This window comes from Lithobates pipiens, unplaced genomic scaffold (genome assembly GCF_037356315.1).
Source record: "Lithobates pipiens isolate NorthernLeopardFrog02 unplaced genomic scaffold, aLitPip1_a1.2 Scaffold_10, whole genome shotgun sequence".
NCBI classification, from domain to species: domain Eukaryota; kingdom Metazoa; phylum Chordata; class Amphibia; order Anura; family Ranidae; genus Lithobates; species Lithobates pipiens.
This window is the reverse complement of record NW_027507686.1, coordinates 230302634-230320351: the sequence shown is the minus strand read 5'-3', so window position 1 is coordinate 230320351 and position 17718 is coordinate 230302634. Positions and strand designations below refer to the sequence as shown.

At 45.1% G+C, this 17718-nt stretch overlaps 1 protein-coding gene across 3 annotated transcripts in view; it reads right to left on the bottom strand.

Annotated features, from left to right (window-relative positions):
* ABTB2 (ankyrin repeat and BTB domain containing 2) overlaps positions 1-17718 on the bottom strand; it is a 227861-nt gene that overhangs the window by 195597 nt on the left and 14546 nt on the right. The window contains exon 1 of one of the 3 annotated variants that reach the window (XM_077462757.1): positions 3895-5345. The exons of the other annotated variants lie outside the window; for them this stretch is intronic. Within the exon in view, the coding sequence (XP_077318883.1) occupies positions 3895-4756 (862 nt within the window). The 5' untranslated portion in view covers positions 4757-5345. Of the gene's footprint in view, positions 1-3894; positions 5346-17718 lie in introns of those variants that run through there. 3 annotated transcript variants of the gene reach the window in all.

Genomic DNA, 17718 nt, shown 5'->3' with positions numbered 1-17718 from the left:
CCGCCAGGGAGGTTAAAGTGTAGAGGAAAAACCTGCAATACTTTTCTTATCTCTGCAGGCTCACCTTTTGGTCCTTGCTATCCTCACTGAGCCGGTATCAGGACATCAGAGATGGACCACTGACTGAAGCATTGGAGAAGAGGCTTCAGTGGACCAGTTGCACAGCTTGGTGGAAGACCGCCAGAATGAGGAATAAGTATTAGAGCTTACATCTCTACCCTGAGAAGTAATGAGCATTTACCCTTGTAGTGGCCGGAGCCCCACTGCTAGTTTTTAACACTACTTTCCAAATTTTAGAGCAGGGGCCTTCAAACTGTCTAAACAAAAAGGCCAAGTTTAGTATCCTTCAGATTTTGGGAGGCTGGACTGTGGCCAGTGGGAATAGTGCCCCATCCTTGGCCTCATTGGGAGAACTAGTGCCCCATCCTTGGCGTCAGTGGGAGAAAGTGTGCCCCATCCTTGGCGTCAGTGGGAGAAAGTGTGCCCCATCCTTGGCGTCAGTGGGAGAAAGTGTGCCCCATCCTTGGCGTCAGTGGGAGAAAGTGTGCCCCATCCTTGGCGTCAGTGGGAGAAAGTGTGCCCCATCCTTGGCGTCAGTGGGAAAAAACAGTGCCCCATCCTTGGCGTCAGTGGGAAAAAACAGTGCCCCATCCTTGGCGTCAGTGGGAAAAAACAGTGCCCCATCCTTGGCGTCAGTGGGAAAAAACAGTGCCCCATCCTTGGCATCAGTGGGAAAAAAAACAGTGCCCCATCCTTGGCGTCAGTGGGAGAAAGTGTGCCCCATCCTTGGCGTCAGTGGGAGAAAGTGTGCCCCATCCTTGGCGTCAGTGGGAAAAAACAGTGCCCCATCCTTGGCGTCAGTGGGAAAAAACAGTGCCCCATCCTTGGCGTCAGTGGGAAAAAACAGTGCCCCATCCTTGGCGTCAGTGGGAAAAAACAGTGCCCCATCCTTGGCGTCAGTGGGAGAAAGTGTGCCCCATCCTTGGCGTCAGTGGGAAAAAGTGTGCCCCATCCTTGGCGTCAGTGGGAAAAAGTGTGCCCCATCCTTGGCATCAGTGGGAAAAAACAGTGCCCCATCCTTGGCATCAGTGGGAAAAAACAGTGCCCCATCCTTGGCGTCAGTGGGAGAAAGTGTGCCCCATCCTTGGCGTCAGTGGGAGAAAGTGTGCCCCATCCTTGGCGTCAGTGGGAAAAAACGTGCCCCATCCTTGGCGTCAGTGGGAAAAAACGTGCCCCATCCTTGGCGTCAGTGGGAAAAAACAGTGCCCCATCCTTGGCGTCAGTGGGAAAAAACAGTGCCCCATCCTTGGCGTCAGTGGGAGAAAGTGTGCCCCATCCTTGGCGTCAGTGGGAGAAAGTGTGCCCCATCCTTGGCGTCAGTGGGAGAAAGTGTGCCCCATCCTTGGCGTCAGTGGGAGAAAGTGTGCCCCATCCTTGGCGTCAGTGGGAGAAAGTGTGCCCCATCCTTGGCGTCAGTGGGAGAAAGTGTGCCCCATCCTTGGCGTCAGTGGGAGAAAGTGTGCCCCATCCTTGGCGTCAGTGGGAGAAAGTGTGCCCCATCCTTGGCGTCAGTGGGAGAAAGTGTGCCCCATCCTTGGCGTCAGTGGGAAAAACAGTGCCCCATCCTTGGCGTCAGTGGGAAAAACAGTGCCCCATCCTTGGCGTCAGTGGGAAAAACAGTGCCCCATCCTTGGCGTCAGTGGGAAAAACAGTGCCCCATCCTTGGCGTCAGTGGGAGAACTAGTGTCGAGGGTCAGAGGTGGGTAGGGGCAGAACCAAGGTTCGGTGCTCAGGAGGTGCGTAGGGGCAGAACCAAGGGTCAGTGCTCAGAGGTGGGTATGGGGCAGAACCAAGGATTAGTGCTCAGAGGTGGGTTCAGAGCGGAGACACAAAGTGACTTAGAACGGGAGACCATTGTTGGCACTGATTGTGTGTGATGTTCCTTGTTTTGTTGCGATTTCCATGCATTTTGTCACGGGACAAATGCGTCAAAATTGTACCATGTATGGAGTGCCTTTTGGAAATGGTGGCACCCCAAGCATGTTTTGCCACATTTTTGAAAAAACGTAAGAATATCATAATACCGTCTGTTTTCAGAACGCCCAGGTGTGCCCTACTCACACTTCATGTAACTGAAATCACGGGCAAAATCACGAGATTCTGCCTACAATTCCAGATCATACTAAAATTACAACACACCCCAAAAGTGCCTAGCGGACTTGCGTTTTGTTGTGCGTTTTGCCATGAAACAAACGCACTACAAACGTGCTGAAAAAAAAGCACACTGCGCTCCACACCTGAAAAGGTGCAAGAGCTTCTTTGGTGTGTTTATCGCACATAAAGCAGCAACATTAAAGCGAATTGGCTGCCCTATGTGCAACCTGCGGAAACACGCCAAAAAACATTCCCGCTTCATGAAGTGTGAATGGGGTCTTACTGTGGATGCTACATCCTGTACAAGAACTGCACTACTATGAATGACAGTCTATGTACTCACACCCCACTGATATCCAAACAGCTCTCTGCAGCAGACACAGCTAGTGACACTGACTGACCATGTGTGGGACACAAGCTGCATGCTGTCAGTCACTGACATGAAAACAGAAAGTTTGCTACTCCATGCAACTACTACAAGCACTCAAGTATAGTGCTAGCCGGATTCTTTCTGCAGTCACAGAGCAGTGTGCAAAGTGTAGCAAACATACAGGCTGGTCTCTAATATGACTATAGTAAGCATAGATCTGATTGGCTATAACAGTTTAATGCAAACTGGTGTATTATCATTACCATTCCATTATATCTCGTTCACACGAGTGTACTGAAGCATACACCTGTGCAAAGAGCCATGTTTGCCTACATGAGACGCACAGGTGTTCTGTGCATCCACATGCAGGCAGTGCCATTCCTGTAAATTAGGACGCAGAGCCTGCCCAAATACAGCCACTGCTCCCAATTTGACATCTGTGTGGGTACGTGTCCCCAAACTCACACTGTCTGCGTTCAGGACACATACCTGCACCCACATCGATGCCAAACTGGCCACAGCGGTTGTGTCTGTGCCATCACTGCATCCCAATTGACATGAATGGGACTGTCTGCAGAACAGAACACCTGTGTGTACCATATGGGCAAACATGGACCTCACACGCTCATGTGAATGTGGCCTTAATTGAAATACAAGTTTAATGAATGCATGAAAATACTAATTTGCATAATATATACAAAAGGCAGCATTTACATAGTTGGCAACATCTCGAAAAACAATTTCAGGCACTCCTGACGAACCTGTATAGAAGCCGGTTGTGACTGAACTGCATCCAGATACCATTATCCAGATAATCAATTAAAAAAAACAGGTTAAAAGGCCAGGAAAATGTTAGTATGTGTCAATGGTTCAGTTATGAACTGAAGGGTGCCTCAAAATTTTGGCCCCTGACATCAAAGAGCTGCACATAATGTTCAATATATGTAATGCTTGGGAGGACTGTCGGAAACTTAAGACCTAAGAAGAAATGAGGGTCGAAGAGTTTGGACACGCTACATTTTTGGCTGGGTAAATGCTGCAGAAGACGATACGAAACTGGGAATATGTTACATGAAGCTAGTAGAGATCAATGCCATTACCCTAATCAATGTTCCCACTACAGAATTCTGAGGTCTGAGGGCCACACATCATATACCAAAGGGCCCTTGGGTCACAGGCTGACACCAGGGGTATACGATCATCTTTTCAGAAAAAAGGGAATTTATGATAGAATGGTTTTGATTTGGAAATGTAGACACAATACCACGGTCAAAGACTGTTTTCAAGGACAAGCCTTAAAAACCCTAAGTGGCACATGGACCATACCAATCACTGTTAAACATTGACAGAAAATGTAGATGTTATCTTACCATTGGCATTCTTCCCACAAATTAAGTGCTCATAGGGTTGTAGGACCCCCCACAGTTCAGCGTCATTGTTGATTGCCATTTCCAGGCCATCCAGAGAGATCTCTGCTCCATCAGTTCCTTGGCTGGCCACTACACGGTTCCTGATCTCCTCCAACAGGTTCTCCATGCAGGAAGTCAAGCAGATGGCAGCATACTCATGGATCCTCACGGATATCCTGGTGTCCACCATCCACCTGAAGAACCTGCCCACCGACAAAGACAGACCACATCTTGCAGACTTGCCCTGCCTCAGGCCATCCCCAGCACTCATGCTGTAGAGAGACATTGCCCGAACAGTGGCAAGGGTGCAACTCTGGGATAGTGCCCAGCTCAGAATGAGTTTCATGGCGCTCTGGATCTCATAGCGAGTGCACTTGGTATGAAGGACGCTCAGCCTCTGAGCTTCTCTAGAAATCCTGATCAGAGGTCTCCTCAGTAAGATGGACATCCTCCTGACAGCATCCTGGGAGAAGTCCCACCTGACTCCACCATCACCTTTGCCAGTCCTCAGCAGCTTGCCAATGTCTTCATCTGTCCAGGGGAACTCTTCCAGCTCTGGGAGCCGGTGGCACCTGGAGAAAAGGTCCACCAGGTCTGGGTCCTCTGTCAGAGCAGAGTTCATAGTGTCCCAGCTGCTATTCCTACTATTCATGGACCCAGAGTAGTACCACCAGGTACCACGGTGCTGGGAAGATGCCAGCGGCTGCGAGTTGGACTTGGAGGACGAGAGGCTGAGGGACCTGCAAGAGTCCTCTGCTCCATAGCCAGAGTCCAAAGTCAGGTCTTCCAGGGTCTTCAGGGTAGAGCTGTAAACTCCAGCCATAGCTACCGGTAAAAACTCCAAACTGGAAACTACTAATGGAAACCCTGAGGTTCAATTTAAGCTTCTTAGGCTGTAATGCATTGCACTGAAGGCATTGATCTTTTAAATATTTTGCAGAAGTCTAAGAGACGTTCAAAACATTCCATGGTACATAGACGTTTAAAGATCCAGCTACTTCAGCGAAAACACTGCCAGACTGCAATCAGCTGCAAAAATCAAGCATGCAATTTCCACAAGAAACGAAATATTGAAGATTTAGGGTCAACGCCTTTGTTCCTCCTTGATGTGAAGAAAAATCCAAATCCTATGAAGAAAGGTAAAGAGATCCCATAGAGCAGAGCTGCTCCCCCTTCCAATGCCTGCAAACTTATTTCAAAGTAGCAGCTTGACAAACACAGAACAGAGAGTATGGTAATACTGCCAGGGGTGGCAGCCAATCCAGAGCTCCGAGGGGCGGGCCTGCGCTGAAATTAAATCCAAGCAGCTGAAAGGGGTCTTTTTCCAAGCTCAGGCTGGTGAGATACCTTTGTCTGCAAGATGCAATCTGCTGCTTCGCTCTCACCGAGTATTAAAGCAACATTCGTTATGCGATCGGTGGTAATTGCGTCTTTTCAGGTGGCCGGATGACATGCAGAATGTTCTATTTTTCTCTTCGTTCTCTTCATGCATCATTGCCTAGAACACGTAAATAGCTGCGCTAACAATGAAAGGGTTTGATCAGGGGAACTGATCCAAAAACTATGAAAGACGCTCTTTCAAAGACCTACGAAATGACCAAGTTAAACCTGTTTTTAGGCTTAATGATTGGCTTCTACGTTTATTTGGTAAACCATTCAGCACTATGTATCGCTTTAAAAACATTACAATCTAAAAATAAAGACGTTACGTATATTTTTTTTTTTCCCTTTTTAGTTTTTTTTATTAAAAATTGAGGTGCACCACTGCTGACCGCCGCCCCACACCGCAGCAGCCCCCCAGCAGCACAGGGACTGACGCACAGTCCGCCAATTTTTTTTACTTTTAAACAGAAAATAAAACCGCAAGCAGTATCTTCTCTGTAAAGATGTAACCTGGTTTCCGATCCAGGTTTTTATGTACCGTATTTTTCGCCTTATACACGCGATCGAATTGTCCGGCGGACTTGGTCCGGCAAACAATCCGGCGGACTTTATAACGAATGGACTTGGCCACACACAGACGCTCCGAAAGTCTGGCGATTTCTAACGCAATGACGTACAGCACGTACAACGGGACTAGAAAAAGGAAGTTTAATAGCCAGTAGCCAATAGCTTCCTTCTCGTACTTGCTTCAGAGCATGCATCATTCTTAGTCCGCCAGACTAGCACACTGACGAACGGATTGTCCGCTGAAAGCCAAGTCCGGCGGACAAATTTTGAGTCAAAACTACTTTCTAAGTCCGTCAGACTTTTACGATGAAAAAGTCCACTGGAGCCCACACACGATCGAATTGTCCGGCGGACCAAGTCCGCCGGGCAATTTGATCGTGTGTATGTGGCATAAGGCGCACCTAAGAGCCTTACATTTTCCTCCAGATGGGCCGTGCGCCTTATAAGCCTCCAAGTTCCAAAAAAAAATAAAAAATCAAATCAAGGTAGTTATTAAATCAAATTAGGTTGTTATTATATTGTTATTACAGTAAGGGGAAAAAAGCTTTTGGTCCCCTGCTGATTTTGTACGTTTGCCCGCCGACAAAGAAATGATCCGTCTATAAATTTTAATGGTAGGTTTAACAGTGAGAGGCAGAATAACAAAAATATCCAGAAAAACGCATTTCAAAAAAGTTATAAATTGATTTGCGTTTTAATGAGTGAAAGAAGTATTTGACCCCTTCGCAAAACATGACTTGGTGGCAAAACCCTTGTTGGCAATCACAGGTGGTCAGATGTTTTCTTGTAGTTGGCCACCAGGTTTTCACACATCTCAGGAGGGATTTTGTCCCACTCCTTTTTGCAGATCCTCTCCAAGTCACAAAGGGGATTGTAAACCCTCATGTTTTTTCACCTTAATGTAGCCTATGCATTAAGGTGAAAAAACACCTGGCAGTGACACCCCCCCCCCCCCCCCAGCACCCAGTTTTTCTTACCTGAGCCCCGTACTTCCCTTGGCGAGGACGGGCTGTCTCTCTCTCCATGGGGTCCTGGGTCTTGATTGGCTAAAGGGGTTGTAAACCCTCATGGGTCCTGGATCTTGATTGGATAGATTGATAGCAGCCATTGGCTCCCGCTGCTGTCAATCAAATCCAATGACGCAGGTGTTGGGGGCCGAGTCCAACAACGTGTCTATGGACACAAATGCTGGACCCAGGAGCGTGCCTGCAAGGCAACCCCCCCCGGGAGAGTGCTTCTCCTGGAAGGTTATCTGATGCAGGTAGAGCTGCTGGGGGACCCCAGAAATGGAGGATCGGAGCCACTCTGTGCAAAACGAGCTGCACAGTGGAGGCAAGTTTGACATGTTTGTTCATTTTTAAAAATAAAAAATTAGCCTTTACAATCACTTTAAGGTTTCGTGGCTGATGTATGGTACCTTCAGCTCCCTCCACATATTTTGTATGGGATTAAGGTCTGGAGACTGGCTAGGCCACTCCAAAACCTTAATGTGCATCTTCTTGAGCCACTCGTTTGTTGTCTTGGCTGTGTGTTTTGGGTCAGTCATGCCATCCATGACCCATTTTCAATGCCCTGGCCCTGGTAAGGAGGCTCTTACCCAAGATTTGATGGTGCAAGGCCCCGTCCATCATCCCTTTGATGCAGTAAAGTTTTCCCCAAAAGCATAATGTTTCCACCTTCATGTTTGACGATGGAGATGGTGTTCTTGTGGTCATAGGTAGCATTCCTCCTTCTCCAAACACAACGAGTTGAGTTGATGTCAAAGACCTCGATTTTGGTCTCATTTGACCAACACTTTCACCCAGATCTCCTCTGAATCATTCAGAAGTTCATCAGCAAACTTCAGACGGGCTGATTCCTCACTGTTCTCATGATCATTGAAACTCCACGAGGCGAGATCCTGCATGGAGCCCCAAACCGAGAATAATCAAACTAACAGTTGTCACAGTCATGTGCGGAAGCCCCAAGAGTAAGGGAAGGCGTATAACGAAGATGCCTGTGAATAGTTTTAACGTTTTTGCTGGGATGAATAAAGCAATAGAAACAGAAATCCCTTCCTGGAGAAAAAAAAATACAGTTCCGGACCTCCTCCAGCAGCACCCACATAACAAAACGCATTATGATCTTTGTTTACAATCCCCTGTATGGTAATTACCGTATATACATTGCAAATGTTTTAGTAAACATTTTTTGCATATTTTTACCCTTTTCTGTTCTGAAGGATCTGCTGCTTAAAGCGGAGTTCCACCCATTTAAAAGTCAGCAGTTACAAAAAGTGTAGCTGCCGACTCTTAATAATCACTCACCTGTCCCACGGTCCAGCAATGTGGGCTCACAGAGCCTCGCTCCTCTCCTCCTTTTTTCTGCAACATTCTACCTGTGGGGGCCCGGCTGTGGCTTCACAGACGCGCATGCGCGAACTGCACCGTTAATGGCCGGGCAATCTTCTGGGACCTGTGACGTGTCCCATAAGACTGCCAGAGGGAGGGGTGAACTTCTTCCGGCACTGTGGATCCCAGGCAGGAAGTGGGAGCACATAAAAAACTGGGTATCTGCTCCCCCCCCCCACCAAAAAAATTACATGCCAAATGCGGCATGTCAGGGGGTCACCATCACTTAGCAGAAGTTCCATTTTAGGGTGGAACTCCGCTTTAATTCACCATCTCCTTTCTGAATGGGAGATTTGGCTTCATTATAATCACCTGGTGCAATCTAATGTTCTGTAGAGAAAAGCTGCAGTGTCTGCATCCCCTTAGAAGTGAATTAGAAACGGGTCTTGTTCTCATAGGCTTCATCTTGTAAACTTCAAACTGAAGAGCAGTGTGTAAAGGGAAGTTTTATAAAGCATTTGCAAAGCATTCAGTTCTAGTTTGGGGAGGTTAACACATATTTTAACCGCCTGCCGACCGTATACTGTATATATATCTCTAGTACATGATCCTGCACTTCCAGGTCTGGGGACGCGCTCCGGTAATAAGACACAGCTGGAGTTGCTCGGCGGGTACGGTGGACTCAACCTCCGGAACCCTCCAATGCTTTGATACACAGGCAGAATGGCGGTCTGCCTATGTAAACAAGGAAGATTGCAGTCAGTACAGAAGACATGGATCTGGTGAGTCTGCTAAGCAGGGGCACCGACCCATGCCTTCCCCTAGTACAAGCACTTCCCACACAGTAGTAAAGCACTGGTCAGGCACACTCTTTGATCACCCCTGATATTAACCCCTTCCTAGCCGGTGGCATTAGTATATTTTTAGCACTGATCGCTGTATTAGTGTCACTGGTCCCCAAAAACTGTCAGTTAGTGTTCTGACTGTTTGCTGCAAATATCGCAGTCCTGCTATTAGTAGCTGATCCCCGGATTACTAGTTAGTTTTGTTTTTAAAAAATATCCCATAATTTGTAGACACTGTAAAGCTTTTCTGCAAACCAATCAATATACGCTTATTGGGATTTTTTTTTACCAAAAATATGTAGCAGAATACATATTGGCCTAAATTGATGAAGAAATTTGATTTTTCAAAATTTTTTATTAATGAGAACTTCCATGAGTTCCTGTGCTTTGAAAGTGATTGTAAACCATCGCCTTGTAAAACAAGAGAAATAAAAAAATATATATATATATATACCGTAATGAAATTATTTAATTTTTTGTTTCTGCTATGTCTAATAGCAGAAACAAAAAATAAATAATTTCATTATAATATATATATATATATATATTTTAACTATATATAGTTAATCATTATATATATATAATTTCATAATATATTTTTTTTTTTTCTCTCTCGTTTTACAAGGCGATGGTTTACAATCACTTTCACAGCACAGGAACTCATGAAAGTTCTTTCCTCAAACACAATTCCGATGCTTTACTTAGCTGTACAATTTTAAATGCTGCTCGTTATCACTTTTTCTGAAAACTCGCAAAGAAGGTGAAAGCGAAATGTTACACCTTTTATAAATAAACGTGTCATAGCAGCTGTGTCATCCTAATTGTCAGCCGTTCGCTAATTCAGCACACAGTATCTGCAACCACTATGCATCCTGTGCAAAGTCTTGAGTTGTTGTCTTAGGTGGCATTTAAACAGGTGACATGTTACAATGTTTTTAGATATTTTAGTATATACAAAATTATTCCCATGTAGGAGAATAGTCAAAACCATCTCAGATTGTGATTGGGTGATGAAGGAGTAGAAGCACATTGGTGAGGTCATCCTTCTGCTCTACACTCATGTAAGCATGTTGATAATGTTAGACTGACAGCCCTTTTTAAAGTAGTAGAACTGAGAGTGCCTACTTTCTCTCTGCCAGTCTGAGTACTGCTGTGCAGGGAATTAGGGGTGTGAAAAGATGGATCCCGGTATGTGTGCTAGTTTTAGAGATAAGTGCATTTATAACTGACCTCTAGGCAGATATAAGACACATATTAATGAAGTTGTGTATTCATTAGGCTCGGTTCACACTTGTGCGATGACAGACATCACATATGATTCACACCACACTTCTGTGCAGATCATATGCGATGTCTGTGCAATGCTAATTCAGCCATACAATATATATGGCTGAAATCGCATCGCAGTCGCACCAAAATGGTTCAGGCCCCTTTTTTTGGTCCGCACTGGAATCTGATCCCATTGGATGTTCACACCTATGTGATCCGATTCCTGCACCATTTGACAATTCGCATTGATTTTGGGGTGTCATTAACTTTGCATTGATACCCGCAAGGGGTTCGCAGATGTCAGTGTGAACCGCTAGAAAGTAACATGCAATGCGGGAACCTGCATTGGAATCGGGCTGGTTCCCGCATTGCATATATGTGAACTGGGACTTAAAGAGGATCTTCATCCTGTATTAAAAAGAAATGTAAAAGGTCAGCAGCTAAAAAATTGTAGCTGCTGACTTTTAATAAAAGGGCACTCATCTGTCCAGGGGTCCAGCGCCGTCCTCACTTGGACCACTTTTTCTCCAGACTTCGGGCTCTTAATGCCGGCATGTTAACTGTGGGCAACCGGCTGTGATCCCATGCAGCTTCACAGCCGGCTGCCCACTGCACATGTGCGACCTGCATTTTATGAATAGTCCTGCAGCCTTCTGGGACCTGTGACATGCCCAGAAGGTTGCGGGGGGGGAGAACTTCCGCTACAGCTGTCTGATTGGAAGTGGGAGCAGGTACCTGTCAAAACCAGGTACCCGCTCCCCTCCCAAAAAAGTGCCAAAAACAGAAGAGGGAGGGGAGGGCATAAAGTGGAACTTGACAGCTTGGGTTTATAGAAAATGGGCTAAGTGTACTGGTCATCATTCAACTTGGAAGACAAAGGACATCTTGTGGCAGAAAGAAATACTGCAGGGGTCAGCTCCAACATTTGCTTTCTGTGTACCAGCTGGGGATATTAACCCGCTTCCCTAGTCCTGGTGACCACTGCCCATAAGACAAAAAGGGATAGGAAATCTGAAAATTATACAGTTCGCACCAAATAAGGATTGAGAGGAAATCTTCCAATGGTATGGTATGCCAGTTCCTGCGATGACAGAGTTGGCTTATTCTCATGGAAATGTCCTGTCCCACCAAGAGCTGTGGTTCCTTCGGCTGCCCTCCATGTTTTTACAGGTGATGGAAGTGACAGAGGCCAAAAGAAGGAACCAGTGAGTGCTAGACATGTGCATTCGTTTTCGTCCAAATTTCGGGTATTCTCGTTATCATTTTAACAAACAATAACAAATGTAACAGTTGGATATAGATAGGAGATTCGACATGACGCTGACAATAGCAATCTGTGTCCATCGAACCTGTGGTCGAATGTTGGTTGACTAGTAAGAATAATTAATAAATAATTATTACTAGTGTCATACAACATTAGAATTCTACTATAGCTTGCAGGCGGAACATTCGACCGGAAATGTACGATTGCGGCTTCGTACAGTTTAGCTGCTCCGTCGAATCTTCTTAGAACATTCGACAGACACCATAAGCCTTCAATGACAGATTCGACCTTAATTATTTTGGATTTTCGGACAAATGCATTTTTTAACGAAACTCAATAAATAAAAACGAATTCCGGGAGTAACTAAATAAATGTATTTTTCGGACAAAAACGAAATTCCGAAACAAAATATTTCAGTGTGCTCATGTCTGGTGAGTGCCGTGTGGTACCAAGAAATACTACACTCCAGAAAGGGTCTGTTCCTAGCGGACTTTGGGGGTCCTTTGCGTTTAGGTATGTACACCCATCTTTTATAGCAGACTTTCTAAACAAAAGGGCCATATAACTATCAATCAGACTTTAGCGGGGCCAGACTGTGCTTGGTTGTCAGAGGGGAGTAAGAAATTTACATAGTGCCTGTGGTCAGTAGGAGGAGAAATAGTGCTTCAATATTGGTACTGGTGGGAGGAATAGTGCCCCATCATTGGTGCTAGTGGAAGCAATGGTACCTCATTGTGTCAGTGGAAGGAGTAGTGCCCCATTGTTGGCGTCAGTGGAAGCAATTGTGCCTCATTGTTGGTGTCAGTAGGAGGAATAGTGCCTTGCATCAGTGGAATGGTGCCCTAAGAGCTGGATAAAGGCAAGAAAAAGGGCTGCACCTGGCCCACAGGCCACAGTTTGGAGACCACTGTTTTACAGGTAGGCTTTTTTTTTTTTTTTTAAATGATGGCATAGTATTTCAACCAAGGTTGTCGGATTTTGGTTTGAAAGATCTAGTGCAAGCTGACTGAAGATCTCATATTTTGGGTCTGCTCCTGTATGGCCCACTTAGACAAAACAAAGGGCCCTTCATACACTAGTTTAGGGATTCTGGAGAATTCTACGTCACCACTTGTTAGCTTCTTTGTCACCTTCAGCTTCACTTACATCAAACATCTTTTAAGACAATCAAACAGGGCCTGATCAGACGCATTCTACTCCAAATGCAGCACTCACTACTTGACTCAACATCTTCCTTTTTTTTTTATAGATGTGGGAAAGCGATTTTACAGTGAGCTTTCTCACAGGAGCAAGCAGATATAATAATGTAATTTACACCTAAATACTCGATCAGTAACAACTGGCAGGAACAAGAGTACAAATTGTTTATGTGGTGGTATATTATCCTTTGTGTGCTTCACTCCTTTCCGTCCCATTCGCTATCTTGTTGGTAATGTGGAGGAGGAGAAGGCACCATTTCTAACATTTTTTTTTTTATCTTGCCACAAACTATCAGGCTTTTGGAAAGGGTTGGAACCAATTACACAAACATTTACAGATTTCCAAATTTCCCATGACCCTGCATTCTTCATTTCATACCACAATACCATTCCATGGAAAACATACAATTGTTTGCTCCTAAATCACTTTATGAAGGCTGCTAGAGCCTGCATCCTTGCACTTTGGCCTAAAAAAAAACTCAACTTTGCCACAATGGTTCATAAGAATCAATTAAATTAAATGTATAGAGGACCTTACTTCTACAGTCAAAAGGAACTGAGGAAGCTTTTCAGTGGAATTGGCTCTACTGGATGAAAACCAATATGGTGGACTACATCTCTATTCTCGCAGCCACATCTGGTGAGGTATGCTAAAACCTTACTTACCATGTATAGAACAAAGATTTAGATAGGCGGTAACACTGTGGGGCAAGGACCTATCCTTCCCCACTCCCCTTTCACCAATTCCTCTTAACACCTGAGCATTCAAACTGAAAGGAAAACATTTTCAAGAGATCCATCAGAATGAGAAATCTCTAACCCACTAAAAGTGGGGTGATACTTTTAAACAGAAGGAGTATGGCTTTGAGATCTGTTGTTCACATGAGAGACAGACCTGGATCTCCTATGAGATATTATGGCTATAGTAGCTTGTTGGCAAGTGCAGTCTACTTTTTCCACTGCAGGTGGTACTTATCCGTCACGGCACTGTAGTTGGAGAGGAAGTCAAGAGGAACATGGCTCCTCTATAATTTCCTGGGTCACTGGGGAAGCTATCCCAATGGATGCAGTCACCCCATGTGACTCTTGTAGCCATCTTGGGTCAGGCAGAGTCTTCTTAAAGTGGATATAAACCCTTACATTGGCCCAGTTAAGTGAAAGTCCCCAGATGATACACAGAGATGAAAAAAAATCTCCCTACATAAGTTTAACATGTGTATCTGCGTTCTTCAGCTTTCTATACTGGAACAGGAAGTGAGAAATTCAGACAAAGAAAACATTTAGAAGGGAAATGGAAGGAAAAGGTGAGTGAACCAACAATGCACTAGCTTAAAGGAACCTATTTAGAAAATAAAAAACAAACCTTTACAACCCCTTTAATCCCTACAAACGATGCATAGTACAACATACGGCATCCACCAGACTGAAAACAACAGCTTGGACATCTGAGTTATATGGAACCTGTTCAAAAACATCATTAGGGGCAGGTTGTAAAAGCTCGAACTCTGAATTAGAGATTGTGATAGGCACCTCAGGCATTCTGAGCAATAATGGCCCAGCATTGTCAGAAACAGACTTTGCCGTGGAAGGCACCAGAACACAAGCAAAGATAGAAGATTGTTCCAATAATTGTGCACAGACTGACAAGTTCACTAGTGGATAAAAAAGGCCTAGAAGACACAGTACAGGTCTTAGCTATCAGAGCTATAGAGGCTTCTACTGAGAATGACTCTATAGAAATCGGAGATCCAGGATCCAGATCATGTGTGTCGGTAACTGCTAAGGCAATGGTCTCCAAACTGCGGCCGGGGGCCAGATGTGGCCCTTTGCTTGATTTTATCCAGCCCTTGGGGCACTACTCCTCCTACTGACACCAACAATGAGGGCATAATTCTTGCCACCTACACCAATAGGGCACTAGTCCTCCCACTGACACCAACGGTGGGGTACTATTTCTACCATTGAAACCACCAAAATGGACATAATTCTTGTCACTGATACCAACAATAGGGCACTATTCTTCCCACTTACACCAACAATGGGGCACTATTCCAGCCACTGACACCAATGGTGGGGCACTATTCCTTCCAGTAAAGATGTGCCATTGTTTATTCTCACTGACATCAGGACATTTTCAACTCCCACTGGCCACAGTCCAGCCTCCCCTAAATTCTGAAGGCCAGTAAATTAGCCCCTTTGGTTTGGAGACCCCTGCTCTAAGCATACTGGGGAATCATCCCCAGCTATAGTAGGGGGGGAGTATGGAACAAGGTCACCAGTTGCAGTAAGATTTTCCTCTGAACAGATTTTAGAAGACATGTTGCTCTGCTTATTAGTAATAAACTAGACCCTCAACGGTTGATTTACTAAAACCGGAGAGTGCAAAATCTGGTTCAGCTCTGCTTAATAGCCAATCAGCTTCTAACTTCAGATTGTTCAATTAAGCTTTGACAATAAAACCTGGAAGCTGAATGGTTTCTATGCAGAGCTGCACCAGATTTTGCCATCTAGTTTTAGAAACGCAACCCCAAAGTGAGGTAAATTCTACATAATCAGAAACCTAGGGCGGCGGTGGAAACATACCGGGGACTGGATGATTCATGATGCATTTAAAAGCAGTAGTAGCAGTGGAAAGGTTCTTACTCTTAGGACAAAATACAGGAAAAAAGGAGCGTGCGATCGGCCAACACTCCATCTTCCTTAGGTATCAGTAAAACAGGGCAGGAAAATCTAAACTGGCGTCCCACAGTCAAAACTTTGATTTAAATGCTATTACTGCAGTCAGGCCGGGCATACTCATTAAATGGGTTGTGCTAAACCGGATCATAGCAAAAGGCTGTGCCACGGCTCCAGAACTGAAAAGTACTCTTGGTTTGCCCCAAGACAGGGGACTGAGCCTTGGAAAGCGTTGTGGTTCCGGCGAGCCATGGTTCAGCTCTGAATACAGTCCACTAAAGACTGAGGCCGCGTACACACGCGGGGACTGTTCGCTCAACTTTGTCCGTCAAACAGTTTCAGCAAACAGTCCGCTCAAAATTAGCATGGACGGACTTGCCCACACACGACGAACGAACAGTTTGCTGAAACCGTGCGCGATGACGTGAACGGCACGTACGACGGGACGGAAAATACGACGTCCTATACACTGCATTACAACTTTCGGCGTGTAAATCCTTTCTGAGCATGCGCGGAACTTAGTTTGACGAACAAGCCTACACACGAGGGGACTGTTCGCTGAAACCAAGTTTCAGCGGACAGTTTTTCGGAATTTCCGAAAAACTTTGTTCAGCAGACTGTTCGCTGAAACTGTCCGCTGAAAGCCCACACACGGACGGACTGTCCGCCGAAACACTGTTCAGCGGACAAAGTTGGGCGAACAGTCCCCGCTTGTGTACGCGGCCTGAGAAAGACCAAAAAGCTGAGTTTTCACCAAAAGTTGACACATCAGGAAATGTTAAACGTGGTCAGATTTACTCTAATTCCCCGTACAATCGGATTTTCCGACAACAAATGTTAGCTTGTTGGCGGAAAGACCGTGTGTATGCTCCATCGAACATTTGTTGTTGGCTAGCAGGTTCTCAAATTTTCCGCCAACAAATTTTTGTTGTCGGACTTTCCGATCATGTGTACACAAGTCCATCACACAAAAGTCCACACATGCTCAGAATCAAGTACAAGCCGGTAAAACTAGCATCTGCAATGGAGATATCACATACGTCATTACGTTCGCAATTGTTGGTCAACAATTGTGTGACCGCGCGTATGCAAGACAAGTTGGTGCCAAAAACCTTCGAACAAAAATCCACGGTTTTGTTGACGGAAAGTCCAATCGTGTGAACGAGGCAGAAGAGGGACATTTCAGATACTGGGTTCACTTCTTCAGAGCTGAACCACGGCTCTAGAACTGGGAAATGCCCTGTGTTTACTAGTTTAGCACACGAAGGACCTTCAAAGTGCGCCGAGGAGAAACCTTTGCCCAAAGGTTACATTCGGAATGTGTTACCACATCAGAGATTAATAATGAGAGTGAGTGCAAGGCCAAGGTCACAACAAAAGCTGTGCCACTGCTCTCGATCTGTAAATTCTCTGCAGCTAATGGCGCATACACACAATCAAATTGTCCGGCGTACTTAGTCTTTCCCGAAACGCATTTCACCGGACAATTCGATCGTGTGTGGGCTTCAGCGGACTTTCTCAGCGTAAAGTCTGGCGGACTTAGAAAGTATTTTTGCAGTCCAATCTTTCCGCCGGACTTGGGTTTCAGCAGACAATACGTTCGTCAGTATGCTAGTCCGGGGGACTAAGAATGACGCATGCTCAGAAGCAAGTACGAAAAGGAAGCTATTGGCTACTGGCTATTGAACTTCCTTTTTTTAGTCCAGTCGTACGTGCTGTACGTCATCGCGCTAGCAAACGCCGGACTTTCTGTGTGTCCGTGTGTGGCCAAGTCCGTTCGGTAGAAAGTCCGCCGGATTGTTTGCCGGACTAAGTACGCCGGACAATTCAATCGTGTGTACGCGGCATAACAAACACTACACAAGGGTCTAAAAAGCACCACAATACAAAGTCTAGTACTTGAAGGTCACATTCCAGGCGGTCTTCTCCCCATCCATGGGCATACTTACAAAGCGAGTCTTCAGAGGCTGGGTCATACTCTGGACCAGAAAAATCACTCCCTTAATAATGCCATAAATCTATCCCCTAATTTTTAGACATGATAACTTCTGCACAAACCAATCAATTATATAATTTTTTTTTACCAAAGCTATGTAGAATACATATTGGCCTAAACTGAGGAAGAATTTAGATTTTTTTTTTTATATTTTTATGGGGATATTTATTATAGCCAAAAGTAAAAAAATATTGATTTATTTTCAAAATTGTCGTTTTATTTTTTGTTTATATAGAGCAAATAAAAATTGCAGAGG